Below are 27,850 nucleotides of genomic sequence, written 5' to 3' on the forward strand. Positions count from 1 at the left end.
GGCTATGTGGGGTGGCCAGTCCTCTTCTGGCTGTGCCGGGTGGAGATTATAACAGAACATGGCCAAGATGTTCAAATGTTCATAAATGACCAGCATGGTCGTATAATAATAAGGCAGAACTGACACACCGCCCCAGACCATGACGGACCCTCTACCTCCAAATCGATCCCGCTCCAGAGTACAGGCCTCGGTGTAATGCTCATTCCTTCAACGATAAACACAAATCCGACCATCACCCCTGGTGAGAGAGACAAAACCACGACTCGTCAGTGAAGAGCACTTTTTGCCAGTCCTGTCTGGTCCAGCGACGGTGGGTTTGTGCCCATAGGTGACGATGTTGCCATTGATGTCTGGTGAGGACCTGCCTTACAACAGGCCTACAAGCCCTCAGTCCAGCCTCTCTCAGCCTATTGCGGACAGTCTGAGCACTGATGGAGGGATTGTGCGTTCCTGGTGTAACTCGGGCAGTTGTTGTTGCCATTCTGTTCCTGTCTGCAGGTGTGATGTTCGGATATACCGATCCTGTGCAGGTGTTGTTACACGTGGTCTGCCACTGCGAGGATGATCAGCTGTCCGTCCTGTCTCCCTGTAGCGCTGTCTTAGGCGTCTCACATTACGGACATTGCAATTTATTGCCCTGGCCACATCTGCAGTCCTCATCCCTCCTTGCAGCATGCCTAAGGCACATCCACGCACCATGCGATTATGTTTGGTCAGTACCTAGTCACAAAAAACAGCCATTTTTCCAGGCAAAGAGAGGAGTCACAAAAAGTAGAAATAGAGATAAAATGAATCACTAACCTTTGATGATCTTCATCAGATGACACTCATAGGACTTCATGTTACACAATACATGTATGTTTTGTTTAATAAAGTTCATATTTATATCCAAAAATCTCAGTTTACATTGGCGCGTTATGTTTTGCCTCCAAAACATCCGGTGAAAGTGCAAAGGGCCACGTCAATTTACAGAAATACTCATCATAAATGTTGATGAAAATACAACTGTTATCCATGGAATTAAAGATATACTTGTCCTTAATGCAACCGCTGTGTCAGATTTCAAAAAAGCTTTACAGCGAAAGCACACCATGGAATAATCTGAGTACAGCGCTCAGAGACCAAAACAAGCCATACAGGTACCCGCCATGTTGTGGAGTCAACAAAATTCAGAAATAGCATTATAAATATTCACTTACCTTTTGATCTTCATCAGAATGCACTCCCAGGAATCCCAGTTCCACAATAAATGTTAGTTTTGTTCGATAAAGTTAATCATTTATGTCCAAATACCTCATTTTTGTTCTCGCGTTTAGTACAGTAATCCAAATGCGCAGGCACTAGGTCCAGACAAAGTCAAAAAAGTTATATTACAGTTCGTAGAAACATGTCAAACGATGTATATAATCAATCTTTAGGATGTTTTTATCATAAATCTTCAATAATGTTTCAACCGGAGAATTCCTTTGTCTTTAGAAATGAAAGGGAACGCAGCCAACTCTCACGGGTGCACGCCTGACTGAGCACATGGCCTTCTGGCAGATCCTTCTGGCAGACCTTACTCAATCAGCTCGTATTCTCTCCCCCTTCACAGTAGAAGCCTCAAACTAGGTTCTAAAGACTGTTGACATCTTGTGGAAACCTTGGGAAGTGCAGTCAGACCAAATTTCCACTGTATCTTGGATAGGCAAAGAGTTGAAAAACTACAATCTTCAGATTTCCCACTTCCTGGTTGGATTTTTTTCTCAGGTTTTTGCCTGCCACATGAGTTCTGTTATACTCACCGACATCATTCAAACAGTTTTTTCAGTGTGTTTTCTATCCATATCTACTAATGATATGCATATCCTAGCATCTGGGCCTGAGTAGCAGGCAGTTTACATCGGACATGAAAATACTGCCCCGTACCCCAAAGAAGTTAACTACCATTCCACAGGTGCACGTTCATTAATTGTTTATGGTTCATTGAACAAGCATGGGAAACAGTGTTTAAACCCTTTACAATTATTTGGATTTTTACTAATTATCTTTGAAAGACAGGGTCCTGAAAAAGGGACGTTTGTTTTTTTGCTGAGTTTATCTGGCTCCTTGTTATATCTGTGTCCGAACCTTCGAATGGATTATGTGACAAAAGCATCCTCTTGCACCAAGATGAAAAGATGAGTTGCTTATGGTTCACAGAGCAATCAAGAAGCAATTCTGTTGCAGGTTGCGTCATGTAACAACTCTCAGGCACAACAGGTACAACAGTGGCTACTCGCGATCATTATCCTGTTACTTCTCACCCACTGCCTCTTGCAATCCAACAATATTGTGCTAGTTTCACAAATTGACAGTTAGACCTCCAAAAGAATCCAACAGATTTATCTGCCTCTGCTTGGACCCCTTCTCTATAAAGACCCTGTATAGTGATAATATACTGTAATGTAGTGAAGGGAAAGGGGGATACCTAGTCAGTTGTACAAATGAATGCATCTGAATCTGAGAGGTGTGGGGGACTGCCTTAATCGACATCCACGTCTTCGGCGCCCGTGGAACAGTGAATTAACTGCCTTTCTCGGGAGCAGAACGACAGTTTTACCTTGTCAGATCGGTGATTCAATCCAGCAACCTTTCGGTTACTGGCCCAACGCTCTAACCACAAGGCTACCTGCCGTAGTCATGTAGTAATATAATGTAGTAATATCATATAATATAGGAATGCAGTAATATAATATACTAATCTAATGTAGTAATATAATATAGTCATGTAGTAATATAATATACTAATATAATGTAGTAATGTAATATAATATAGTAATGTACTAATATAATAATGAAATGTAGTAATATAATAGTAAAATTTAGTAATATAATAAGAATAGTAAAATTTTGTAATATATTAATATAATGTCGTAATATAATAATGAAATATAGTAATGTAGTAAAATAATAAAATGTAGTAATATAATAATATAATGTAATAATATATTGTAGTAATATAATAATGAAATGTAGTAATATAATAATATAATGTAGTAACATAATATAGTAATGCAGTAATATAATAATGTAGTAATATAAAATAGTAATATAATACAATAATGTAGTAATATAATAATAAATGTAGTAATATAATAATATAATGTAATAATATATTGTAGTAATATAATAATGAAATGTAGTAATATAATATAGTCATGTAGTAATATAGTAATGTAGTAATATAATATCATAATATAATACAATAATGTGGTAATATAATATAGTAATGTAGTAATATAATAATATAATGTAATAATATATTGTAGTAATATAATAATGAAATGTAGTAATATAATAATATAATGTAGTAACATAATATAGTAATGCAGTAATATAATAATGTAGTAATATAAAATAGTAATATAATACAATAATGTAGTAATATAATAATAAATGTAGTAATATAATAATATAATGTAATAATATATTGTAGTAATATAATATAGTAATGTAGTAATATAGTAATGTAGTAATATAATATCATAATATAATACAATAATGTGGTAATATAATATAGTAATGTAGTAATATAATAATATAATGTAATAATATATTGTAGTAATATAATAATGAAATGTAGTAATATAATGTAGTAATATAATATAGTAATGTAATAATATATTGTAGTAATATAATAATGAAATGTAGTAATATAATGTAGTAATATAATAATATAATGTAGTAATATAATATAGTAATGTAAGTAATATAATATAGTAATGTAAGTAAGATAATATAGTAATATAATACAATAATGTAGTAATATAATGTAGTAATATAATATAGTAATGTAGTAATATAATAAGGTAGTAATATAATATAGTCATATAATAATGTAGTAATATAATAATGCAGTAATACAATATAATAATGTAGTAATATAATATAGTAATGTGGTAATAATATATTAATATAGTAATGTTATAATATAGTAATGTAGTAATAATATAGTTCTAATATGTGGTAATATAGTAATGTAGTAACATAATAATGAAATGTAGTAATGTTGTAGTAATCTCCATCTCCCCCTGCAGCACGAGGCTAAGATCAAGTCTCTGACAGAGTACCTTCAGAACGTGGAGCAGAAGAAGAGACAGCTGGAGGAGAACGTTGACTCTCTGAACGAGGAACTGGTCAAGATCAGTGCCCAGGGTAACACACCCCCAGCTGCTGTAACACACCCCCAGCCGCTGTAACACACCCCCAGCCGCTGTAACACACCCCCAGCCGCTGTAACACACCCCCAGCCGCTGTAACACACCCCCAGCCGCTGTAACACACCCCCAGCCGCTGTAACACACCCCCAGCCGCTGTAACACACCCCCAGCCGCTGTAACACACCCCCAGCCGCTGTAACACACCCCCAGCCGCTGTAACACACCCCCAGCCGCTGTAACACACCCCCAGCCGCTGTAACACACCCCCAGCCGCTGTAACACACCCCCAGCCGCTGTAACACACCCCCAGCCGCTGTAACACACCCCCAGCCGCTGTAACACACCCCCAGCCGCTGTAACAGAACCCCCCCAGCCGCTGTAACAGAACCCCCCCAGCTGCTGTAACAGAACCCCCCCAGCTGCTGTAACAGACACACCCAGCCGCTGTAACAGACACCCCCAGCCGCTGTAACACACCCCCAGCCGCTGTAACACACCCACAGCCGCTGTAACACACCCCCATCTGCTGTAACAGACACACCCAGCCTCTGTAACAGACACACCCAGCCTCTGTAACAGACACACCCAGCCTCTGTAACAGACACACCCATCCCCTGTAACAGACACACCCTGCTGCTCTGTATGCATCGATGACACATAATATAATAAATTCCTTATAAACGTCTCTTAAACGGATTTAGAACAAATAGTGCCATCTAGTGACAAAGGTCAAATGTTTTTGCTTTTGCAGAGAAAGTCACAGCCATGGAAAAGGAGAACGAGATCCAATCTGCTAATGAGGTCAAGGTATGTCACCCTGTTCATACTATAGAACTGCCTACTATGATCATATGTTATGGTTTATATATATATATATATTGCAGTTTGGAGCAGTCTGACTTTCCTTTCCGCCTTTCGTGGCGTCAGGAGCTGGAGCTGTTGTTTCAGTTATCCAGATGATTGTTGACCTATTGACCTGTGTGTGGCATCCCCAGGAGGCTGTGGAGCAGCAGATCGCTGGTCACCGTGAGGCCCATCAGAAACAGATCAGCAGCCTGAGAGATGAACTGGACAGGAAGGAACACCTCATGACTGAACTGCAGGAGTAAGAGACACAGACAGACAGACAGACAGACACAGACACACACACACACACTGTCTACTGTTAACTGTTATGGTCACGTACTAAATGCCACCGTAGTGCCATTACAGTGTATTACATTTGACCACAGTGAGGGTAGTAGTGCACTATAAAGGGAATAGGTTGCCATAAGTAGATAACGGTGTTGTCCTACGCTGGGCTCACCTCGTTGTTGTTCTCCTCCAGTCTGAACCAGAAGATCATGCTGGAACAGGAGCGCCTCAGGGTGGAACACGACAAACTCAAGTCCACTGACCAGGAGAAGAGCCGGAAGCTACACGAGCTCACGTACGTTACCTACACCTACAGACAGCATCGTTAAAGTACTGTGGCGTATGAACATTTGATTCTGTTTTATTTTACCTTTATTTAACTAGGCAAGTCAGTTAAGAACAAATTCTTATTTTCAATGACAGCTTACTGGGAAACGGTGGGTTAACTGCCTTGTTCAGGGGCAGAATGACAGATTTTTACCTTGTCAGCTCGGAGATTCAAACCAGCAACCTTTCGGTTACTGACCCAACGCTCTAACCACTAGCCTACCTGCCACACCATATACAATGATGTTGTTCACTAGGGCCCACCTAACATGCTTACTATAGAAGTGTCACTTCTGGTTAGCTTTGTTTAGCACTATGACCTGTCCAATATCACTATAGTCAAGCTGTGACTAATGGCTCTGTGTGCTGTGTTGTGCAGGGTGATGCAGGACAGGAGAGAGCAGGCCAGACAGGACCTGAGGGGACTGGAGGAGACTGTGGTGAGTAGATGTCTATAACTGCACCTGCTTTCTCCTTCCACTGCAGCCACACTCAGGCACAGTTTTTGTCCATCAACAGTACAACTCAAATCAACTATTTTCAGACCAATTGCATACGTAAAAAAGATAAGACTGTTTGTGTGTTTTTTAATGGACAATCGCTTCCTTTGATATATCCAACAACGGATCTCTCCATAGAAATAGCTTTAAACCTCTTCTCTCTCTTTGTCCCCCTTCCCAGGCCAAGGAGCTCCAGACCCTGCACAACCTGAGGAAGCTGTTTGTCCAGGACCTGGCTACCCGAGTGAAGAAGAGTGCTGAGATGGACTCTGATGACACAGGAGGCAGCGCAGCTCAGAAACAGAAGATCTCCTTTCTGGAGAACAACCTGGAGCAGCTTACCAAGGTTCACAAACAGGTATGTACTCTGTACTGTACAAACAGGTATGTACTCTGTACTGTACAAACAGGCATGTACTCTGTACTGTACAAACAGGTATGTACTGTACAAACAGGTATGTACTCTGTACTGTACAAACAGGTATGTACTCTGTACTGTACAAACAGGTATGTACTCTGTACTGTACAAACAGGTATGTACTCTGTACTGTACAAACAGGTATGTACTGTACAAACAGGTATGTACTCTGTACTGTACAAACAGGTATGTAATCAACTCGCCTATGAACCCAACAAACAGACCCAACCAAATACACTGAAATCATACCGCTTCTTGTAACCTGGTCCCAGATTACCACCCCCACCCCTCATAGCCTGGTCCTAGATTACCACCCCCACCCCCCATAGCCTGGTCCTAGATCACCCCCCCCACATAGCCTGGTCCCAGATCAATACCCCACCCTCCATAGCCTGGTCCCAGATCAACACCCCACCCTCCATAGCCTGGTCCCAGATCAACACCCCACATAGCCTGGTCCCAGATCAACACCCCGCCCTCCATAGCCTGGTCCTAGATTACCACCCCCACCCCCCATAGCCTGGTCCTAGATCACCCCCCCCCACATAGCCTGGTCCCAGATCAATACCCCACCCTCCATAGCCTGGTCCCAGATCAACACCCCACCCTCCATAGCCTGGTCCCAGATCAACACCCCACATAGCCTGGTCCCAGATCAACACCCCGCCCTCCATAGCCTGGTCCCAGATCAACACCTCACATAGCCTGGTCCCAGATCAACACCTGACCCCACCCTCCATAGCCTGGTCCAGATCAACACCCCACCCTCCATAGCCTGGTCCCAGATCAACACCTGACCCCACCCTAAATAGCCTGGTCCCAGATCAACACCCCACCCTCCATAGCCTGGTCCCAGATCTGTTTGTGCTGTTGCCAACTCCATTGCTGTCCTTGGGAAGCCAAACATGACAGTGAGTGACGAGGAGTTGACATGCTAGCACTAACAGACTGGCAGTCAGGCTACGCTTCTAGTGCTTTTGGAGATCACTAACTTGTTGTGATCTCCCTCCCTCCCTTTCTCAGCTGGTGCGTGATAATGCAGACTTGCGCTGTGAGCTTCCTAAACTGGAGAAGCGTCTCCGTGCTACGGCTGAGCGGGTCAAGGCCCTGGAGTCGGCGCTGAAGGAGGCCAAAGAGAACGCCGCACGCGACCGCAAACGCTACCAGCAGGAGGTGGACCGCATCAAAGAGGCCGTCAGAGCCAAGAACATGGCCAGGAGGGGCCACTCCGCTCAGATCGGTGAGGAGAGACACACACACACACACCTCCCATAATGCAGTGCGTCTTTTAAAACAAATTGTTATTCAGTATATGAATGGATGCCGTTCCTAAACTCTTGTGTTCCCCCCTCCACCCACCCTACAGCCAAACCCATTCGTCCTGGCCAGCCCCCAGTGGCATCCCCCACCCACCCAAATGTGAACCGTAGCGGAGGGGGTTTCTATCAGAACAGCCAGACCGTGGCCATCAGGGGAGGAGGAGGCGTGAAGCCAGACCAGAAGTGAGTGACTGAGACCACTGCCTCAATGAGGATAATATACTGTAGAATATGAGGAACAGAGGGAGAGTCTGGTCTCAGACCGCTGAGGTCAGGTCAGAGGTCAGGGTCTAGAGTAGAGACAGGAACTGATACAAAGAGGAGACAGACAGGTCACTGCCGGCATGGTAGCCATAACGCATAACAAAAGCAAAGCATGGGTTTGCTGTCTTACCTTATCCACAGACTGCTGAGGACAGGTCAGAGGTCACCTTACCGGGTGAGGAAACATATGTCAGCAATTTGGGTGAACTACCGTTTTAATGGGCGAGGCTTGTGTGAGTGACAGCTAACCTGCTGCACAGAGCTTCGGAGTTTAGAAGGCTTTTGAAAGGATTTCCTACCATAAATGATCAGAAAACTGCTGTGTGGTTGAAAGGCCTGGACTTTTCTGGAGGACATAGCAAGGATCATGTAGTGATATGAGTCATGCTTGTTTTTTACTAACCCATGCTGATCACTTTACCACATGTACATCACTCTAGGAAGATGCCAGTAAGAATTTGTGTTAATAATCTCTTGGTAAAGTCCACTAATAGCCCTCTCTCCCTCTCCTACCTTCCCTCTCCTCCCCATCTTCCCTCTTCCCACCTTATCTTCTCACCTCCCCCCTCTATCTCTCCCCCACCTCTCCTCTCTTTCTCTTCTCCCCACAACATGTTCCTCTCCTCCTCTCGCCTCTGAAGCAGCTGAGGACAGGATGGGGCGTGACCACAGAAGAAGCAGAAGGATATCACCCTGACAACCTGTCATCCCATTACAGCCATTGGCTCCTTGCAGGGTATATATTAGAGTGAGGGAGGAGTTTTAATATAAATATATAAATATTCATTGCCTGTACAGATCCACCTACCCTCATGTTTCTTCTCTCTGAAACAAACATGAACTACAGAAATGAATTGAATATACAAAACAACATCCACCAACCACAGAGTCTTGGTGTTATGAACGACATGTGACTTGAATGTGTAGCTTTGTTTCGTTGCACAGTTTGTTGTCATCTGTGTCTTAAGGTTTAGTCTGCACTGTGCCAAGTTGAATGTACTGTAACCAGGATTTCAGAAGAGGTGAGAGGAAAACATGTAAAGCGACTGGGGAAAAGAAAGAAAGAAAAAGATGATTGATAACACAGATGTTATTTCACTAATCTCTTGTACAACACATTTCCTTATTGTTCTCCTGGTTGTACAACACTTCTTTCTCTGAATAGATTTTACAAGCTTGTTATTCGGTCTGAACCGAATAGATGGCCATCGAGCACTACTGTCCTGTCGTACCGGTGTAACATGGCACTGCTTCCTTACGAGGTGGTTGGATTTGAAATGCCAAGAGGTGGGACTACAGTGTGGATCTATTTCATGACAGAAAACCTGTAGTGGCCATTGTTTTTTAGAGTAAGGAAGATAAAGCGACATGCGGGTGAGGTGGCTACATAAAACATATGTGAGAAGGAAAGAGGAGTCCGATCAGGAGCGAGCTGTCATGTCTGCGTCCCATAACGACACCCTTTCCCTTATATAGTGCACTTCTTTTCAACAGGACCAATAGGGCTCTGGTCAAAAGTAGTGCACTATATAAGGAATATTGTTATATTTGGGACACTACCTATACCTTATCACAGCCTATTTAGTCAATTTTAATGTGCTGTTTTTATCGGTTTTAAATGCCGGGTTGTTATTTATCTATCTGCACATAGGAGCACATGCATAGACTACTGGTCCACTGAGATAGATGGCCCACACATGCTTGTCCTGTCCTAGCTAGGTCTTCTGATCCATTCATCACCTTTGCCCTGACCTCCTCTCTAATCAAACCAAGGATATTGGCTGGTTGCTGTTTTTCATTTTCTGTTTCTAGTATCTTATTGTTATCAAGGGGCTCCCATGTGGTGCCCTCCCTGTCATGTGAAGTGGATTAAACAAAGTTAATCAACTATGCTATTGGATACTGATATATTTTATCCATCCATCTATTTTGTTTGAATCAATACTTTTCCCAGAGCCTTATATTGAGAATGAGACTTTTCCAAAAATATATATTTTTAAATGATCTGTATCTCTAAGGCTAACAGTTACTACCCATAGAGTCAGCTCTAATGCTAACAGTTACTACCCATAGAGTCAGCTCTAAGGCTAACAGTTACTACCCATTGAGTCAGCTCTAAGGCTAACAGTTACTACCCATTGAGTCAGCTCTAAGGCTAACAGTTACTACCCATTGAGTCAGCTCTAATGCTAACAGTTACTACCCATTGAGTCAGCTCTAATGCTAACAGTTACTACCCATTGAGTCAGCTCTAAGGCTAACAGTTACTACCCATTGAATCAGCTCTAATGCTAACAGTTACTACCCATTGAGTCAGCTCTAATGCTAACAGTTACTACCCATTGAGTCAGCTCTAAGGCTAACAGTTACTACCCATCGAGTCAGCTCTAATGCTAACAGTTACTACCCATTGAGTCAGCTCTAAGGCTAACAGTTACTACCCATTGAGTCAGCTCTAATGCTAACAGTTACTACCCATTGAGTCAGCTCTAAGGCTAACAGTTACTACCCATTGAGACAGCTCTAATGCTAACAGTTACTACCCATAGAGTCAGCTCTAATGCTAACAGTTACTACCCATTGAGTCAGCTCTAATGCTAACAGTTACTACCCATAGAGTCAGCTCTAAGGCTAACAGTTACTACTTATCGGTAGATTGCTGTGGATTGCTGTACTGTATCTGTCTGTAAATTGGATCTGGATTGGTTGGTTGGGATGGCAGTGTTTGATTGGCCCACCTTTGCCACTGATCAGCCAGTCAGATGAGCGGGGCCTTGGGTTAGGAAGGAGAATAGGGTATCCAGTTTTATATTTCCCCCACTGATGGTAAAGGTTAGGATTGGGGGAAGGGAAACTGATCCTAGATCTGCACCTAGGGAAAACGTCACCCTGGAGCGGGTGGGGAACATAGTTTGGTTTAGTCTGCTGGTAAACTAAGGCTTCGTGTGAAATACCAGCCTATTCCCTATATAGTGGGCTTTCATACTCAGCCTATCCTAAAGAATATGATTTATTCATCAAATATCTAGTCAGGAGCCAAGGACTATACAGATAGATTTGACACTTCTTCTCTTTCATTTTTTAAATGTCTTCCCGAATCCCCTTTATATATGAGAGTCAAATGTTTTCTCTTGATTTTATGTCCTGGTGTAAATTCTGAAACATTTGCAAAAACATTGCTGTGATTGTAGCTCAGCATGAATCAAACCACCGACATCTTGTGAGTCCAATATGATTATACTGTATATCAACAATATATTGTTCGGTGTGACCAGGGTTGAATCTTTTGAATAGTCTTTAGCCATGACAAGGTGATGGTGTTTATGAAATGAACTTTTGTTGTCTTGGGAGGATTATACACACAAATTGATAGCACTTCAGAACTCTTCTCCACATACACCTGTGCTTTAATGTAAACCTAACATTAGGTTCCCTTTTAAAACATCATACCTGTGGTAACTTATGAGGGGGAAGTGTAAAGCATTTTCAAAAGTCTGATAAATGTAACTTAAATGTATGTAACTTTGTTTACGTGATTGGCATAGTGGTCTATTTGCTGTTATTAGAGGCTAGTTTGGGAGAGGCTAGTTTGGGAGAGGTAGGTAGGCTATACCTATGACAGGACAATGCTTTCCGTCTATCACGTTTTCCTCTTTCTATCTTTTAGAACAGTAAACACTACCTTATCCTTACCTGCCCAGGGTTCTACTGATATGGATTTAATGGATATTAAATAGAAAAGTCTAGAACAAGAAGCACAGTAACAGCCATTTGTCCATGGCGTTTATCAACCAAATTAATTTGTTTGCATTGATTCTAAAGAAAAGCGTAGCCACTTTTTTATTACTGTGTAATAGTTACTCAACCATTTCTAATTTACAGATAAGGACAAAGGTACTGGATCATTCCTAGGGTTCTGTCCCAAATCGCATCCTATTTCCTATGTAGGGCACTACTTTGTACATAGGGAATAGGGTTCCATTTGGGACGGAACCATAGAGAACTGGGCCACAATCGCAGCGCTCTGATTGGAGGAGGAGGGGAGGTTAAAGGTTAATGAGGATGTCACCTTTTTGGATTGACTGCATGTATGTGTGATTAAATCATTATGAGAAAAACATATCTGGTGTCATTCTCATTCTGTGCTCAACCCGTTCAGTCTCCTTCAAGCGTTCTTATTGTACAGATATTTTTGTTGGCTGTTTCTGAGCTAATATCCTGCCATTTTAATATGGCTCAAGCATAATCATTTGGGTGGGCAACATGGACGTTTGTGAGGGCAATGCCCTACCCTGCACCCCCATAGATGTTGGAAGAGATCTATTGAGGCTGATATTGACTATAGTGTTCAAAAGTGATACAAATTAACTTTACCAGCATAAAACCTTTTTCCAATGTTGCATTACACCATATTTGTTATATTTCTCCCGCCACTGAGAACTCTTAGTGATTATTGAAATCACTTCTTGATGTGTATACCATGTCCTACCAACCATTTTGGAAGCCTCTATACTGCCCTACAAAGGCAAACCGCAGCAACTACATGTTCTTTTTACTGCAAATCTGACTTCAATCTAGACTCTAGACAGACAGCCATTTCTGACACTCCCATGATATATTCTGATCAACTGGCTTGTTCCTGTGTCAGGAAACTAAAAACCACATTAATCAGATAAAAATACCTGGCCATTACAACAGACCAAAGACATTTGACCAAATTCGTAGTTACTGCGTTTTGCATTTGTAGGGCAGCATACATTTCAGTTGTAATGGGGTGTATGTAACCTTGATAGAAGCCGTTTCAAAAATCACCATTGTTCGCCGAAGGTGTCTGGGAGCCCTTTTCCCTTGCGCCACAAGGTGGAGCCCTTTTCCCTTGCGCCACAAGGTGGAGCCAGTCTACCAACACCTCCCTCAAAAATAGTTGCGGACTGTGTTGAGCGGTAGGAGGCTGACGAAACTGGCAGATAGGCAAAAGCGGGAGCGAGCGCAGACGGGAACGTCAGGGAAAAGTGGAACAAGGCGGAGAAAGTGTGTAGTTAGTGCGGATACCTTGCTAGAAGTGTCGTAACTGATGACGGTCCACAGGGAAGTCGAGGCGAAAAGATAAGACGAAAAGTTTATGGAATTATACCCTCTCCACAATTGCTTACTTTGACAAAACAAGGATTATTACAGCCTGAAGACAAGGTATGTCGAGTCTGACTGGTTGTCTTTCCCAGGAGAATGAAACATGTATTATTTACTGTTCTAGTTTGCTAGGTAGTTAATCCTGCTAACTAACTAGCGCGTCTTCCCACAAATTGAGTTTTGCTTTCAGCGAGTAAAACGAGCCACTGGCCTTCTGAAATGAGAAGCAACCTGTTCCGACTCGCTGATCCACGGAACGATAGATTCAGGTGGTTGGATATTACTTGTACCTGGCGTTAGGAGGAAACACGAAACCAGGTAGACTTCCTTATTTCGTGCCCTTAGAATGTGAAATAGAGAAATATTGTAGGTTGTTACCCCTAATAACACCACACTAGCTACTTAACCTAGGGGGGAGAGGAGGCATAAATATTCCAGGAAACTGCTCAGTGGCTTCTTGGCTGGAAAACCGACGTTGCATTCCATTGAATTCTACGTCGGGCACAAATGAGCTTTTAAATCGGGAAAGTTACCTCACACGACCTCTACAAGCCATAATGTTGAATAAAATTATCTTTTTTTCATACATTACCGGTTGTCCGTGCGGTTTGTCCTTTTTGGCTGTAGGTCATGTGAGACAGTATACCCACAGGAAAGTATCATTAAGGCAACTTTTCAAACCACTGGTAGTGTTTTCGGATGTATATTACATGAAGCACGCACACAATATTAAAGTACATGCGGGAGATGCATGGTGCACTTGTTTACATGGTTCTGCGCGTGTTTCAGGTGAACCCACTTCCCCGTAGAAAAGTTTTATAATTCTACTTTTCTGTGGATCTATTGTCACATTCCAACCGAACAACAGCACAGACAACTGGTAAAGTATATTAAAATATCATTTTAATTAAACATTCTGCCATGCAGCAGTGAGAGGAAACTTTCCTGATTCAAATGCTCATTTCTGCTCGATGTTGAATTAAATTGCAATTCAAAATCAGGTGTCCAGGCAACTTCTTGGCATGTTCCTACATGAAGAAGTACCCATAACTAGTAAGACAACTGCAGCTTGCTAACCAAATAGTTTATTTGGTGTAATACACAATCGAATCGAGTTACATTACTTTCATAAAGAATTCATACCACTTGACTTATTCCACATTTTGTGTTACAGCCTGAATTCAAAATGGATTAAATCCCTTTTTTTTTCTCACCCATCGACACAAAATACCCCATAATGACAAAGTGGAAAAAGTTTATTTCAAAGCATATATTTTACGTAAGTAATCATATCCCTGGCCCTGAGTCAATACATGTTAGAATCACCTTTGTCTGTGATTACAGCTGTGAGTCATTCTGGGTAAGTCTCTAAGAGCTTTGCACACCCGGATTGTACAATAATTGTCCGTTTATTATTTTCAAAATTCTTCAAGCTCTGTCAATTTGGTTGTTGATCATTGCTAGACAACCATTTTAAAAGTCTTGCCACAGATTTTCCAGCAGATTTAAGTCAAAACTGTAACTCGGCCACTCAGGAACATTCACTGTCTTCTTGGTATGCAAGTCCAGTGTAGATTTGGCCTTGTTCAGTCCTACTGAAAGGTGAATTCATCTCCCAGTGTCTGGTGGAAAGCAGACTGACCAGAGTTTTCCTCTAGGATTGCTTAGCGCTATTCTGTTTCTATTTTTGTCCTGAAAAACACCCCAGTCTGATTACAAGCATACCAATAAGTTCTTCCTAAATATTTCCAAAACTAAAAGCATTGTATTTGGGACAAATCATTCACTGAACGTTAAACCTCAACTATGTCTCGTAATGAATCATGTGGAAATTGAGCAACTTGAGATGACTAAACTACTTGGAGTAACCCTGGATTGTAAACTGTCATGGTCAAAACATATTGATACAACAGTAGTTAAGATGGGGAGAAGTCTGTCCATTATAAAGTGCTGCTCTGCCTTCTTAACAGCACTATCAACAAGGCAGGTCCTACAGGCCCTGGTTTTGGTGCACCTGGACTACTGTTCAGTAGTGTGGTCAGGTACCACAAAGAAGGATTTGTGAAAATTGCAGTTGTCTCAGAACAGGACAGCACAGCTGGCCCTTAAAAGTACACGGAGAGCTAACGCTACTGACATGCATGTCAATCTCTCCTGGCTCAAGTGGAAGAGAGATGGACTTCATCATTACTTGTCTTTTGTAAGATGTTGACAAGCTGAATGTGCGCTGTGTGCTAGTAGTTTAAACAGACAGCTCGAACACCCCACAAGACAGAGTGGGAGGCAGACTATGGGAGGGACACAGTACTACATAGAGCCATGACTACATGGAACTCTATTCCACATCTGGTAACTGATTCCAGCAGTAGAATCAGATTTAAAAAGCAGGTAAAAATACACCTTATGGAACAACAAGGTCTGTGAAGAGACACACAAAGGTACAGACACATGCATACGCACACATTGTGGTATTGTTGTATGGTGGTATTGAGCATGTTGTGGATATGTGGTGGTGTAGGGATGTTATATGATGGACTGTTTTATCTTTAGTTCATTCAGTACAAACATAGTTCACTGTTTTATATGAAATGTGGATGCTGTGGTGTGTTTGGACCCCAGGAAGAGTAGCTACTGTCTCGGCAGGAACTAATGGGGATCCATAATAAATACACATGACACAGCCGCTACTGTTCTAGAAAATATGAAGAGTGGGACTCAGTAATGTGTTTTATTGGATTTGACCCAAATCTAACACTTTGTATTCCGGACAAAGAGTTCATTTCTTTGTCATATTTTTTGTTGTTGTTGCAGTTTTACTTTAGTGCCTTGAGTTGAAAACAGGATGCATGTTTTGGAATATTTCTTATTCTATTCACAAATTAGCCACCAAATTAATCACTGTAACCAAAAAACATTTGGAATGTTTGAGGTGAGAGAAAGTGTGGTGGAACCAGTATTAGTATTGGTATTAGTACCAGTACCAGTATTAGTATTGTTAAGTATCTTGTATTGACTTGTCCGTTAGCTAGCCAGAGAAATGTTGAGCAGCATTAGCCAACTCACCTGATCAAATAATTGAGTTTATGGTGTGAGAATTAGCTTGCTAATAAAGTCAGACAGCTAACGTTACAACATCAGATGAGCTAACATTAGTAACCTAACCAATTTGCTATTGTATTAACTATACGACTCCTTGCCGTTCTTCAAGTTATAACGCGTTAGTTGCTCACCGGACCCCGGCAATCTGTGTGACATGTTAACTAGCTAACGAACTAACACCTGTCTATTAACTCATCTTTTCCCTCTACAGTATATGGTTCATTTTCAGAATGAGAGAATTAGGTGAAAATGAGGCGTTGCTTGTTAAACAAGTGGGATCAAGTGTAGCTGGAGCCGGGCCTGGTTTAAGATGGATGCCACTATAGAGGTGAAAGGAACGCCACACACTTTCCCTCTTTCTCACTTTTGCTGACACATTGTAGAACAGATGTCCGCAGGCAGAAAGTGTATAATGTACAGTGTAGCCCAAAGATATAGTTTTTGTTGTCTTGACAGTTTTTTTTAATGTGTGTGGTAACAAGCGTTCTATTGTAAAGGCTGTCGTGGTAACACGCGTTCTATTGTAAAGGCTGTCCTGGTAACAAGCGTTCTATTGTGAAGGCTGTCGTGGTAACAAGCATTCTATTGTAAAGGCTGTCGTGGTAACAAGCGTTCTATTGTAAAGGCTGTTGTAGTAACACGTGTTCTATTATAAAGGCTGTCGTGGTAACACGCGTTCTATTATAAAGGCTGTCCTGGTAACAAGCGTTCTATTGTGAAGGCTGTCGTGGTAACAAGCGTTCTATTGTAAAGGCTGTCGTGGTAACAAGCGTTCTATTATAAAGGCTGTCGTGGTAACAAGTGTTCTATTGTGAAGGCTGTCGTGGTAACAAGCGTTCTATTGTGAAGGCTGTCGTGGTAACAATCATTCTATTGTGAAGGATGTTGTGGTCACAAGCGGTCTATTGTGAAGGCTATCGTGGTCACAAGCGGTCTATCGTGAAGGCTGTCGTGGTCACAAGCGGTCTATCGTGAAGGCTGTCGTGGTCACAAGCGGTCTATCGTGAAGGCTGTCGTGGTCACAAGCGTTCTATTGTGAAGGCTGTCGTGGTCACAAGCGTTCTGTCGTGAAGGCTGTCGTGGTCACAAGCGTTCTATTGTGAAGGCTGTCGTGGTCACAAGCGTTCTGTCGTGAAGGCTGTCGTGGCTAACTGCAGTATGTTTTTTTCTCAAGACATGTCATTTTGCAGTAGAGTCTTGGCAACAAATAACATTGGACTGCTTTCTTTACATGTTTTAGCTGTGAGTTAGGTTCACATGAATCACTTTTAATTTTACACACAGAGACTGATCATGTAGATCACATTCTTTGTTATTTGGGGCGGCAGGGTAGCCTAGTGGTTAGAGTGTTGGGCTAGTAACCGGAAGGTTGCAAGTTCAAATCCCCGAGCTGACAAGGTACAAATCTGTCGTTCTGCCCCTGAACAGGCAGTTAACCCACTGTTCCTAGGCCGTCATTGAAAATAAGAATTTGTTCTTAACTGACTTGCCTAGTTAAATAAAGGTAAAAAATAAAATGTAATTAGTTCATCTGCATCTCCCCCTAGCAGGGATTTTTTTTTGCGTGTTTCAGTGCAACACAAAACAAAGTATCACCTTTTTGGGCTTTCAGCACTCTGTCACTCTGTCAATTAGGTTAGTATTGTGGATAGCCTTCAGTGTTGTTGATGTGTGTGTATTGATACACCATCCTACAGTGTTGTTGATGTGTGTGTATTGATACACCATCCAGTGTAATGAATAACTTCACCAGGCTCAAAGGGATACTCAATGTCTGCTTTTTTTAAAGCCCATCTACAAGGTCCCCTTTGTGAGGCAGTGGTAAAACTCCCTGGTGTGTGGTGGTAGAATGTGTTTTTACATTTACTGAGGGACCTGACAGTTAATTGTATGTGTGGGGTACAGAGGTGAGGTAGTCATTCAAAAATCATGTTAAAGACTATTATTGCACGCAGTGAGTCGATGCAACTTATTATGTGACTTGTTTAGCAAGTTGTTACTCATGAATGTATTTAGGCTTGCCATAACAAAGGGGTTGAATACTTAGACTTGACATTTCAGCTTTTCATTTTTTGATTAATTTGTAAAAATGTCTAAAAACATAATTCCACATTGACATTATGGGGTATTGTGGGTAGGTCAGTGATGATAGAATCTAATTGTAATCCATTTTAAATTCAGGCCGTAACAAAACAAGGTGTAGAGATACTTTTTACTGCATGTTGTCCTGCCTCCAATGTGTTCCCACACATAATAGAGAGATGTGTTCATATACAAATGTAAGCAAGGTTTGAAATGATTGTTTTAGTCAAATATTATACCTGTTTGGGCTTCTTCCGGTCAATTTGCAATCTACAAATGATTTGAAATTATGTTCTGGCCCCCTGACCATCCGCTCTAGAAATAAATTGGGCCACGCCTGTGTCTAGTTGATGATCCCTGGTTTATGGTTTGATCATTTCTCTGGGCTTCTCTTTCTACCTTCCATATGATAGTGATTTATATGTAATGCCAGCAGCAGCAGTCAGGCCCAGGGAGGAAGGAACCTTCAGAAGAACCAGACTCGGCCCATCCTTCCCCGGCTAGAGAAGGATTTAGTTTATTTAGCTTGACCAGGTCATTTAGCATCCATTGGATGTTGCAGCATAACCTCAGACATCCACAGGCTCAATTACTAGAGCGCCGTTTGGGGACGGGATGAGTTGGACTCACACCATGGCAATACCATCAAGTTGACTGGATGTCCTTTGGGTGGTGGACCATTCTTGGTACACACGGGAAACTGTTGAGCGTGAAAAACCCAGCAGCGTTGCAGTTCTTGACACAAACCGGTGCACATGGCACCTACTATCAGACCCCGTTCAAAGGCACTTACATGTTTTGTCCCTACCATTCACCCTCTGAATTCCACACAGACACCATCCATGTCTCAAGGCTTAAGAAACCTTCTTTAACCCGTCTCCTCCCCTTCATCTACACTGATTGAAGTGGATTTAACAAGTGACATAAGGGCTCATATCTTTCATGGAGAGAGCAGGTGTTCTTAATGTTTTGTATACGCAGCAGTGGTGTAAAGTACTTAAGTAAAATACTTTAAAGTACTACTTAAGTAGTTTATTGAAGTATCTGTACTTTACCTGACTATTTATATTTTTGACAACTTTTACTTTACTACATTACTAAATAAAATAATATACTTTTTAATCCATTCATTTTCCCTGACACCCAAAAGTACCTGTTATATTTTCAATGCTTAGCAGGACAGGAAAAGAGTCCAATTCACACACTTATCAAGAGAACATCCCTAATCATACATACTGCCTCTGGTCTGGCAGTAGGGATTTTTTCCCCCCAAATAACAATAAACTTTGCTGATTGATGTATTGTTTTTTTTCTTTAAATTTACAGTATTTAACAAACTTGAAAGTACTTTTTTAGGAGAGAGTGGTCTGCGCAGGCAAGCAGGTTGCGCACAGCAGCTTGCGATTATTTGATTGACAGTTCTGGTTGCCTAGTGATGGAATTCAGAAGCAGCATTCCTGTTACAGACAAGTAAAATGTCCATTCATATCACCGGAGAAGGTTTGGCATTTTAAAAACCGTAATGTAGCCTACCCTAACAGACAGACCGACATGCTGTAGCCGAGGTGCGTTTAACGGGCCAAATTCCATTATGTCTGGAACGCGTAATCAATACATGCTACCGATAGCCTACTGTAATGAGGCAAAATGAAGAGAAGGATATTCTGTGCTTACAGGACTGTCCCTAAGACATCGGTACCATGAATACGCTAGGATACACACAGACCTCCATTATTAGCCGGAGAGAGAGAGGCAGACGAAAGATGCTCATATGTTTTGGTAATCTGCGTTTTGCAATGTCTTTTCATTCATGCCTTAAATTCACCAAGTAGCCTAAAGTTCACCTCCTCTCTGGTTTGATTTCAATTACAGTTTTCCCCCAGGCCTTTATAACCGATCGTTTAAAACATGGAAAATAATGTTTTATGATAACTGAAGTGTGATTTCAATGAAGTGTGGGGGGATCATAAAAACATGTGGTAATGCAGACACCAGCCATGCATCAGTCATTACCACGGTGTCTGGCATTGATTATTAGATGAAGAGACAGGGTCCTGGTCAAACGTAGTGCACTACATAGGGAATAGGGTGCTATGGGTCCTGGTCAAACGTAATGCACTACATAGGGAATAGGGTGCTATGGGTCCTGGTCAAACGTAATGCACTACATAGGGAATAGGGTGCTATGGGTCCTGGTCAAACGTAATGCACTACATAGGGAATAGGGTGCTATGGGTCCTGGTCAAACGTAATGCACTACATAGGGAATAGGGTGCTATGGGTCCTGGTCAAACGTAATGCACTACATAGGGAATAGGGTGCTATGGGTTCTGGTCAAACGTAATGCACTACATAGGGAATAGGGTGCTATGGGTCCTGGTCAAACGTAATGCACTACATAGGGAATAGGGTGCTATGGGTTCTGGTCAAAAGTAGTGCACTATATAGGGTGCTATTTGGGATGCTACCACGGAGTCCCAGCATTCCTAACTTGGCCTGATTTATGTCCTCTAGCTATTCTCTCTGTGACCCTTGTTTGTATTCAGTACCATTGAAACTGCCCCTCCCTCCAAGTCCCACCCCATACCTCATTATACGTAATCCTCTTTGTTCCTGGAGGAACATAGGGCCCACCCTAAAGCACCTCCATTGTAAATCCCATCCCCTTATTGTCACGGAATACAAGTGGCTTTTAAAAGTCAATGCTGTGTCTTTTGGCTCTCTGCAGGCAGACCGATGTGGATCAAAGCCGTGTTAAAGTGTGGTAGGGGAGTTAGTGTTTATCTGGGACAGTGCCGTCTAGATATAGGTCTAATCAACTAGTACCAAACTGGTTCTCTGTCCAGTCCACACGGTGCTAGCCAGGCTCAGTCAGGTTGTCATGGACTTGGTACGATAGGCCTAGGTATACAGTGGAAACACAAAGTACCTGAACCCTTTGGAAATACCCAGATTTCTGCATAAATTAGTCATACAATTTGATCTGATCTTCATCTAGGTCACAACAATAGACGGACACAGTCTGCTGAAAGGAATAACACACAAACAACTATACGTTATCATGTCTTTATTGAACACACCGTGTAAACATTTTAACAGTGCACGGTGGGGAAAGTATGTGAACCCTTGGGTTTAATAACTGGTTGACACTCCTTTGGCAGCAATAAACTCAAACAAGCGTTTTCTGTAGTTGTGGATCAGACCTGCACAACGGTCAGGAGGAATTTTGGACCCTTCCTCTTCACAAAACTGTTTCAGTTCAGCAATGTTCTTGGGATGTCTGGTGTGAACCGCCGTCTTGAGGTCATGCCACAGCATCTCCATCGGGTTGAGGTCAGGACAATGACTGTGCCACTCCAGAAGGTCAGGGCTCTGACTGGGCCACTCCAGAAGGTCAGGGCACACTCCAGAAGGTCAGGACTCTGACTGGGCCACTCCAGAAGGTCAGGACTCTGACTGGGCCACTCCAGAAGGTCAGGACTCTGACTGGGCCACTCCAGAAGGTCAGGACTCTGACTGGGCCACTCCAGAAGGTCAGGACTCTGACTGGGCCACTCCAGAAGGTCAGGACTCTGACTGGGCCACTCCAGAAGGTCAGGACTCTGACTGGGCCACTCCAGAAGGTCAGGACTCTGACTGGGCCACTCCAGAAGGTCAGGACTCTGACTGGGCCACTCCAGAAGGTCAGGACTCTGACTGGGCCACTCCAGAAGGTCAGGACTCTGACTGGGCCACTCCAGAAGGTCAGGACTCTGACTGGGCCACTCCAGAAGGTCAGGACTCTGACTGGGCCACTCCAGAAGGTCAGGACTCTGACTGGGCCACTCCAGAAGGTCAGGACTCTGACTGGGCCACTCCAGAAGGTCAGGACTCTGACTGGGCCACTCCAGAAGGTCAGGACTCTGACTGGGCCACTCCAGAAGGTCAGGACTCTGACTGGGCCACTCCAGAAGGTCAGGACTCTGACTGGGCCACTCCAGAAGGTCAGGACTCTGACTGGGACACTCCAGAAGGTCAGGACTCTGACTGGGACACTCCAGAAGGTCAGGACTCTGACTGGGACACTCCAGAAGGTCAGGACTGGGACACTCCAGAAGGTCAGGACTGGGACACTCCAGAAGGTCAGGACTGGGACACTCCAGAAGGTCAGGACTGGGACACTCCAGAAGGTCAGGACTGGGACACTCCAGAAGGTCAGGACTGGGACACTCCAGAAGGTCAGGACTGGGACACTCCAGAAGGTCAGGACTGGGACACTCCAGAAGGTCAGGACTCTGACTGGGACACTCCAGAAGGTCAGGACTCTGACTGGGACACTCCAGAAGGTCAGGACTCTGACTGGGACACTGCAGAAGGTCAGGACTCTGACTGGGACACTCCAGAAGGTGTGTTGTCTTCTGTTTTGTTGCTGTTGATTTACTTCTGTCTAATGGGTCGTTGTCCTGTTGCATCACCCAACTTCTGTTGAGCTTCAATTGGTGGACAGATAGCCTTACATTCTCCAGCAAAATGTCTTGATAAACTTTGGAATAGATTTTTCTGTCGATGATAGCAAGCTGTCCAGGCCCTGAGACAGTAAAGCAGCCCCAAACTATGATGCTCCCTCCACCATACTTTACAGTGGGATGAGGTTTTGATGTTGTTGTGCTGTGACTTTTTTTCTCCACACATGGTGTTGTGTTCCTTCCAAACAATTTTAGGATGCGTCCACAGTCGTCACATCTGGCCCCTATTCAGGGTCCAATACTATAGAATGAATATGCTGGCCAGTGGCTCAGCTCAGCTGTGATTTATCATTCGGTAAACCATGGATGTTTGGTGGGATTAATAGCCGTGGAGAGTGTGGTTGTGGTAATATGGGTGTTTTGGCTGAGGTATTCCTATTAGGGTTGTTAGTTAATCACACAGTCTCACGGTGTGTGTTTTAAGGTAACGATCTAAAGATAACATCTACTGTGAGTGACTGCAGACAAATGGCATCCCATTTCGTAAAGGTTCTGGTCAAAAGTAGTTTGTTAGAATGGGTAAGGGGAGCCATTTGGGACAAACTAGGAATGGCTGGAGAGACACTGCTATAATAGCCTATTGCAGACTGTGTAGACAGATGTTGATTAAGAACACATTTTATCTGTGTCTGAAATGGCAACTAGTTTCCGATATAGTGCACTACGAAATAGGGTGCTGTTTGAGATGAATCCTAGGCCTGACGAATTGTGATTCATAAAACCACCATCTGTTTGTTTACCACAGTGGGTTATTGGGTTTGAATTTAAATTACCCATGAGACACCGTGTTGTTTATTTGGATCCTCTCTTTCTTGGCTTCTTGTTCTTCTGTAGCGTGTGATGTGTGATCCACCGGAGTCTTCAGTGGTAATGCATTCTGGGGTTTTTATCTTCACACTGCTCTGCTTTAAAAAACAAACATGTATTGAATCTTTATTTAACTAGGCAAGTTAAAGAAAGGATGAGAATAAATCCAAAGTTGTCAGCACAGTGCACACTGAGCCACCTCAAGGCTGGACTTGCCTATCCCACAATCACCCCTATGAAGAGAGCAGGCGGTGGACTTTGGTTGGTTTGTTAATGAGCGTTCTGCTTTAGGACCCTTTTCAGTACGGCTTGTCTGAGCCTGTTTCTGTAGCGTACGGCAGCTTGATGAACAAGTACACCCCCCTGGACGTCTTTGGTATGGGTTGTCCTAGTGAAAATCAAACCCACAATCCTTGGCGTTGCCAGCGCCATACTCTTTGGTACGACTCGACCGGGGATCAAAACCCCCCAACCTTCCAATCTCAGGGCGGACACTAACCACAAGGCCACATAACTCGTACCCCTTTCTGAGTCGTTTTTAGACCAGTCTTGGGGGCCTCTCTAGCTGGGTGTTGGCTGGCTCAGTGGAGACAGGGTATAAATACTCAAAGCAGTTTGGCTCGCTGTGGTTTTCTTTCTTAAGTCCCCAATAACTAGGTTACTCAAAACCAATGTTTTTGAAAAGCATGGTTTGGTGGACAGAAATGGGGGACATTTGAGAGCACTGACACCGTGTTTGTGTGATGATGGCTGTCTTAACTAGCCTGTGTAAAGTTGGACGGCGGGATTTATCCAAGTACTGTACATGAAACATGGCCTAACTTTGAGGCTCGGCAAATCAGCAAGGGCCTCGGGCGGGGCAAATCAGCAAGGGCCTCGGACGGGGCAAACCACAAACTTCCCCTTCTGGAGGACAGTTTTAGCCTGTCAGCATAACATCAGGACATTAAACATTATCACTGAGCTGGCACAGGGTTTTGGGTTGGATTGTGACAAGCTCAAATACTTGTACTGACTGTCAACTTCTTCTCTGGACCAATTGTGGGAATGTCAAAAGTGAAATGGAGCAATTCATTTTGGATTCCAGGCTAGTGAATGTCTCTCTTAGGTGGAGCTGCTCATCAAAGGTCAGATTATGCAACAAGCTGCACATGACTGAGCTAATTTTTTGTCCCTAGTCTCAGGTATGTGTGGCATCATAAGGGAAGTATGTGTGGGTTGAGTAATCAGAACAACGAATGGCACTGTGCTGCAGGTCTGGGCCCAGTCAGTCAGAGCTGCAGGTCTGGGCCCAGTCAGTCAGAGCTGCAGGTCTGGGCCCAGTCAGTCAGAGCTGCAGGTCTGGGCCCAGTCAGTCAGAGCTGCTTGCTCAGATTGAGAGTCCGTGTGTGAGTGGGGGAAAGAGGAACACGTGAGTCGTATTAGTCACTCTCACTCCCTTTAATGTTATCTAAACCCAGCCTAAACCCAGCCTTGTGGATGGGTTTACCCAGTCAGCCTTGTCTTCAGTCTTTTCTCTTGACTGTGTGTGTTCCTGTAATCTTATCTACCTGTTCCAGGCTGCTTCCTAGGCTGGGAGTACAACTCTTAGTGTTTACAGCGTACATAGATTGGGGAGTGGGATTGCCAGTCAGTCTATGCTCTCTCGTCCCATCCCTCCATTCTATATTGTGAGTGTCTAAACTACACAAGCACAGAAATCTTGGAGTTGAAGGATTCTGGATTTCTTGCTAATTCTCTCCTGATTCCAGGAATCTTTTACGGGACTTTTGCAACCCTAGTGTGTATATAAACTAATGTTATGATAAACTAGGCCTTTTCTCTCTTCTCCAGTAGTACGGTGGGCCATGCAGAGCCAGCCTGTGTCCCTGCAGAGGTGAGCTCCAGCACCAGCCAACGTTTTCACCGTGATGGCAGCAGAGCGGGATGGGCGGGGGTGTGAGCTGCCCATCGCCCCGGGCCAGGTGTACATCGAGGTGGAGTATGACTACAATTACAAGTCCAAGGAGCGTCAGGTCTCCATCCACCAGGGAGAGTGTTACATGTTGGTGAAAAAGACCAACGGGGACTGGTGGCAGGTCAAGAAGGAGGAGGGGGCCAAGGCGTTCTATGTCCCAGCGCAGTACGTCAGGGAGGTCCGCAAGGCCCTCATGCCGCCTCCCAAGCCCCTGCACCTGGGGCATCACCGTGGGGGGAGCGGGGGAAACCCTGTGCGGGTCAAACCCATCGTCCTGGAGATGGACAGATCTAACGAGAGCCTGAATGTGACCAGTTTCAGTCGGCCCTCTCCCTCCTCACCTTCTCCCTCCTCCTCGTCGGGGGCAGCCCTCACCCCTCCGAGGCAGCGCAGGGATAGGGACAGGGATGCCAACCAAAACCCTGGTAGAGACCCTGGTAGCCCCACTGACTACGACAGGGCCTTGGTAGATGTCCTCCAAAACACTCACGCTCCTGGACGGGGATGTAACACGCTGCCCCGTGCCCGTGCAACCTCCCCTGAGCTCCGCAGGGCGCCCCTGGACGTGGACATGCCTCCGGGGCACTGTGACTCGGAGGGGTCGGAGAGACGCAACGACTCAGAGTCTGGAGATGAGCTGAGCAGCGGTTCTAGTGAACACTTGCAGGTAAGATCTCTCCATCTCTCTCTCTGTTAAGATCTCTCTGTTAAGGTCTCTCCATCTCTCTCTGTTAAGATCTCTCCATCTCTCTCTGTTAAGGTCTCTCCATCTCTCTCTGTTAAGGTCTCTCCATCTCTCTCTGTTAAGGTCTCTCCATCTCTCTCTGTTAAGGTCTCTCCATCTCTCTCTGTTAAGATCTCTCCATCTCTCTCTGTTAAGGTCTCTCCATCTCTCTCTGTTAAGGTCTCTCCATCTCTCTCTGTTAAGGTCTCTCCATCTCTCTCTGTTAAGGTCTCTCCATCTCTCTCTGTTAAGGTCTCTCCATCTCTCTCTCTCTGTTAAGGTCTCTCCATCTCTCTCTCTCTGTTAAGGTCTCTCCATCTCTCTCTCTCTGTTAAGGTCTCTCCATCTCTCTCTCTCTGTTAAGGTCTCTCCATCTCTCTCTCTCTGTTAAGGTCTCTCCATCTCTCTCTCTCTGTTAAGGTCTCTCCATCTCTCTCTCTCTGTTAAGGTCTCTCCATCTCTCTCTCTCTGTTAAGGTCTCTCCATCTCTCTCTCTCTGTTAAGGTCTCTCCATCTCTCTCTCTCTGTTAAGGTCTCTCCATCTCTCTCTCTCTGTTAAGGTCTCTCCATCTCTCTCTCTCTGTTAAGGTCTCTCCATCTCTCTCTCTGTTAAGGTCTCTCCATCTCTCTCTCTGTTAAGGTCTCTCCATCTCTCTCTCTCTGTTAAGGTCTCTCCATCTCTCTCTCTGTTAAGGTCTCTGTTAAGGTCTCTCCATCTCTCTCAGGTACATATTGTTGAATGACAAAGTCTGGTGATGTTTTGGTCTTTCGCTCCTGTCTGTGAATCTTTTGAAATGTTTTCCTGCTGTTCATGTGCAGTGGTGATGATGTGAAAGTAATCTGAGCCGACTGCAAGTGTTCTTTCTTTTAGGTAGCACAGTATGAGGTACTACTTGAACTGAATTATTTTACTATGGTACTAATGAATACACCCTGTTGTTCTCTGTAGTAGCTGGCTGATTAGGGCCTGGGTGTAGTGGCTGGCTGATTAGGGCCTGGGTGTAGTGGCTGGCTGATTAGGGCCTGGGTGTAGTGGCTGGCTGATTAGGGCCTGGGTGTAGTGGCTGGCTGATTAGGGCCTGGGTGTAGTGGCTGGCTGATTAGGGCCTGGGTGTAGTGGCTGGCTGATTAGGGCCTGGGTGTAGTGGCTGGCTGATTAGGGCCTGGGTGTAGTGGCTGGCTGATTAGGGCCTGGGTGTAGTGGCTGGCTGATTAGGGCCTGGGTGTAGTGGCTGGCTGATTAGGGCCTGGGTGTAGTGGCTGGCTGATTAGGGCCTGGGTGTAGTGGCTGGCTGATTAGGGCCTGGGTGTAGTGGCTGGCTGATTAGGGCCTGGGTGTAGTGGCTGGCTGATTAGGGCCTGGGTGTAGTGGCTGGCTGATTAGGGCCTGGGTGTAGTGGCTG

General features: G+C 43.9%; 2 protein-coding genes across 7 annotated transcripts in view; both read left to right on the forward strand.

The window, feature by feature from the left end:
- The window catches only part of LOC109874614 (kinesin-1 heavy chain), a 49,316-nt gene extending 37,051 nt beyond the window's left edge, over nt 1–12,265 (forward strand). The window contains exons 17-25 of one of the 2 annotated variants that reach the window (XM_031809914.1): nt 4,059–4,176; nt 4,933–4,988; nt 5,177–5,286; nt 5,509–5,610; nt 6,022–6,082; nt 6,324–6,500; nt 7,584–7,800; nt 7,927–8,062; nt 8,788–12,265. In XM_031809914.1, the coding sequence (XP_031665774.1) occupies nt 4,059–4,176; nt 4,933–4,988; nt 5,177–5,286; nt 5,509–5,610; nt 6,022–6,082; nt 6,324–6,500; nt 7,584–7,800; nt 7,927–8,062; nt 8,788–8,791 (981 nt within the window). In that variant the 3' untranslated portion in view covers nt 8,792–12,265. Of the gene's footprint in view, nt 1–4,058; nt 4,177–4,932; nt 4,989–5,176; nt 5,287–5,508; nt 5,611–6,021; nt 6,083–6,323; nt 6,501–7,583; nt 7,801–7,926; nt 8,063–8,784 lie in introns of both variants that reach the window. The other variant, XM_031809913.1, reaches the window with a different exon arrangement.
- An 825-nt stretch (nt 12,266–13,090) lies between these two features.
- LOC109874615 (rho GTPase-activating protein 12) overlaps nt 13,091–27,850 on the forward strand; it is a 117,884-nt gene continuing 103,124 nt past the window's right edge. For 3 of the 5 annotated variants that reach the window (XM_031810218.1, XM_031810217.1, XM_031810219.1), the window contains exons 1-2: nt 13,092–13,333; nt 25,600–26,390. In XM_031810218.1, coding sequence (XP_031666078.1) covers nt 25,677–26,390 — 714 coding nt within the window. In that variant the 5' untranslated portion in view covers nt 13,092–13,333; nt 25,600–25,676. Of the gene's footprint in view, nt 13,334–25,599; nt 26,391–27,850 lie in introns of all 5 variants that reach the window. The other 2 variants (XM_031810215.1, XM_031810216.1) reach the window with 2 other exon arrangements.

This window comes from Oncorhynchus kisutch, linkage group LG30 (assembly GCF_002021735.2).
Source record: "Oncorhynchus kisutch isolate 150728-3 linkage group LG30, Okis_V2, whole genome shotgun sequence".
Lineage (NCBI taxonomy): Eukaryota > Metazoa > Chordata > Actinopteri > Salmoniformes > Salmonidae > Oncorhynchus > Oncorhynchus kisutch.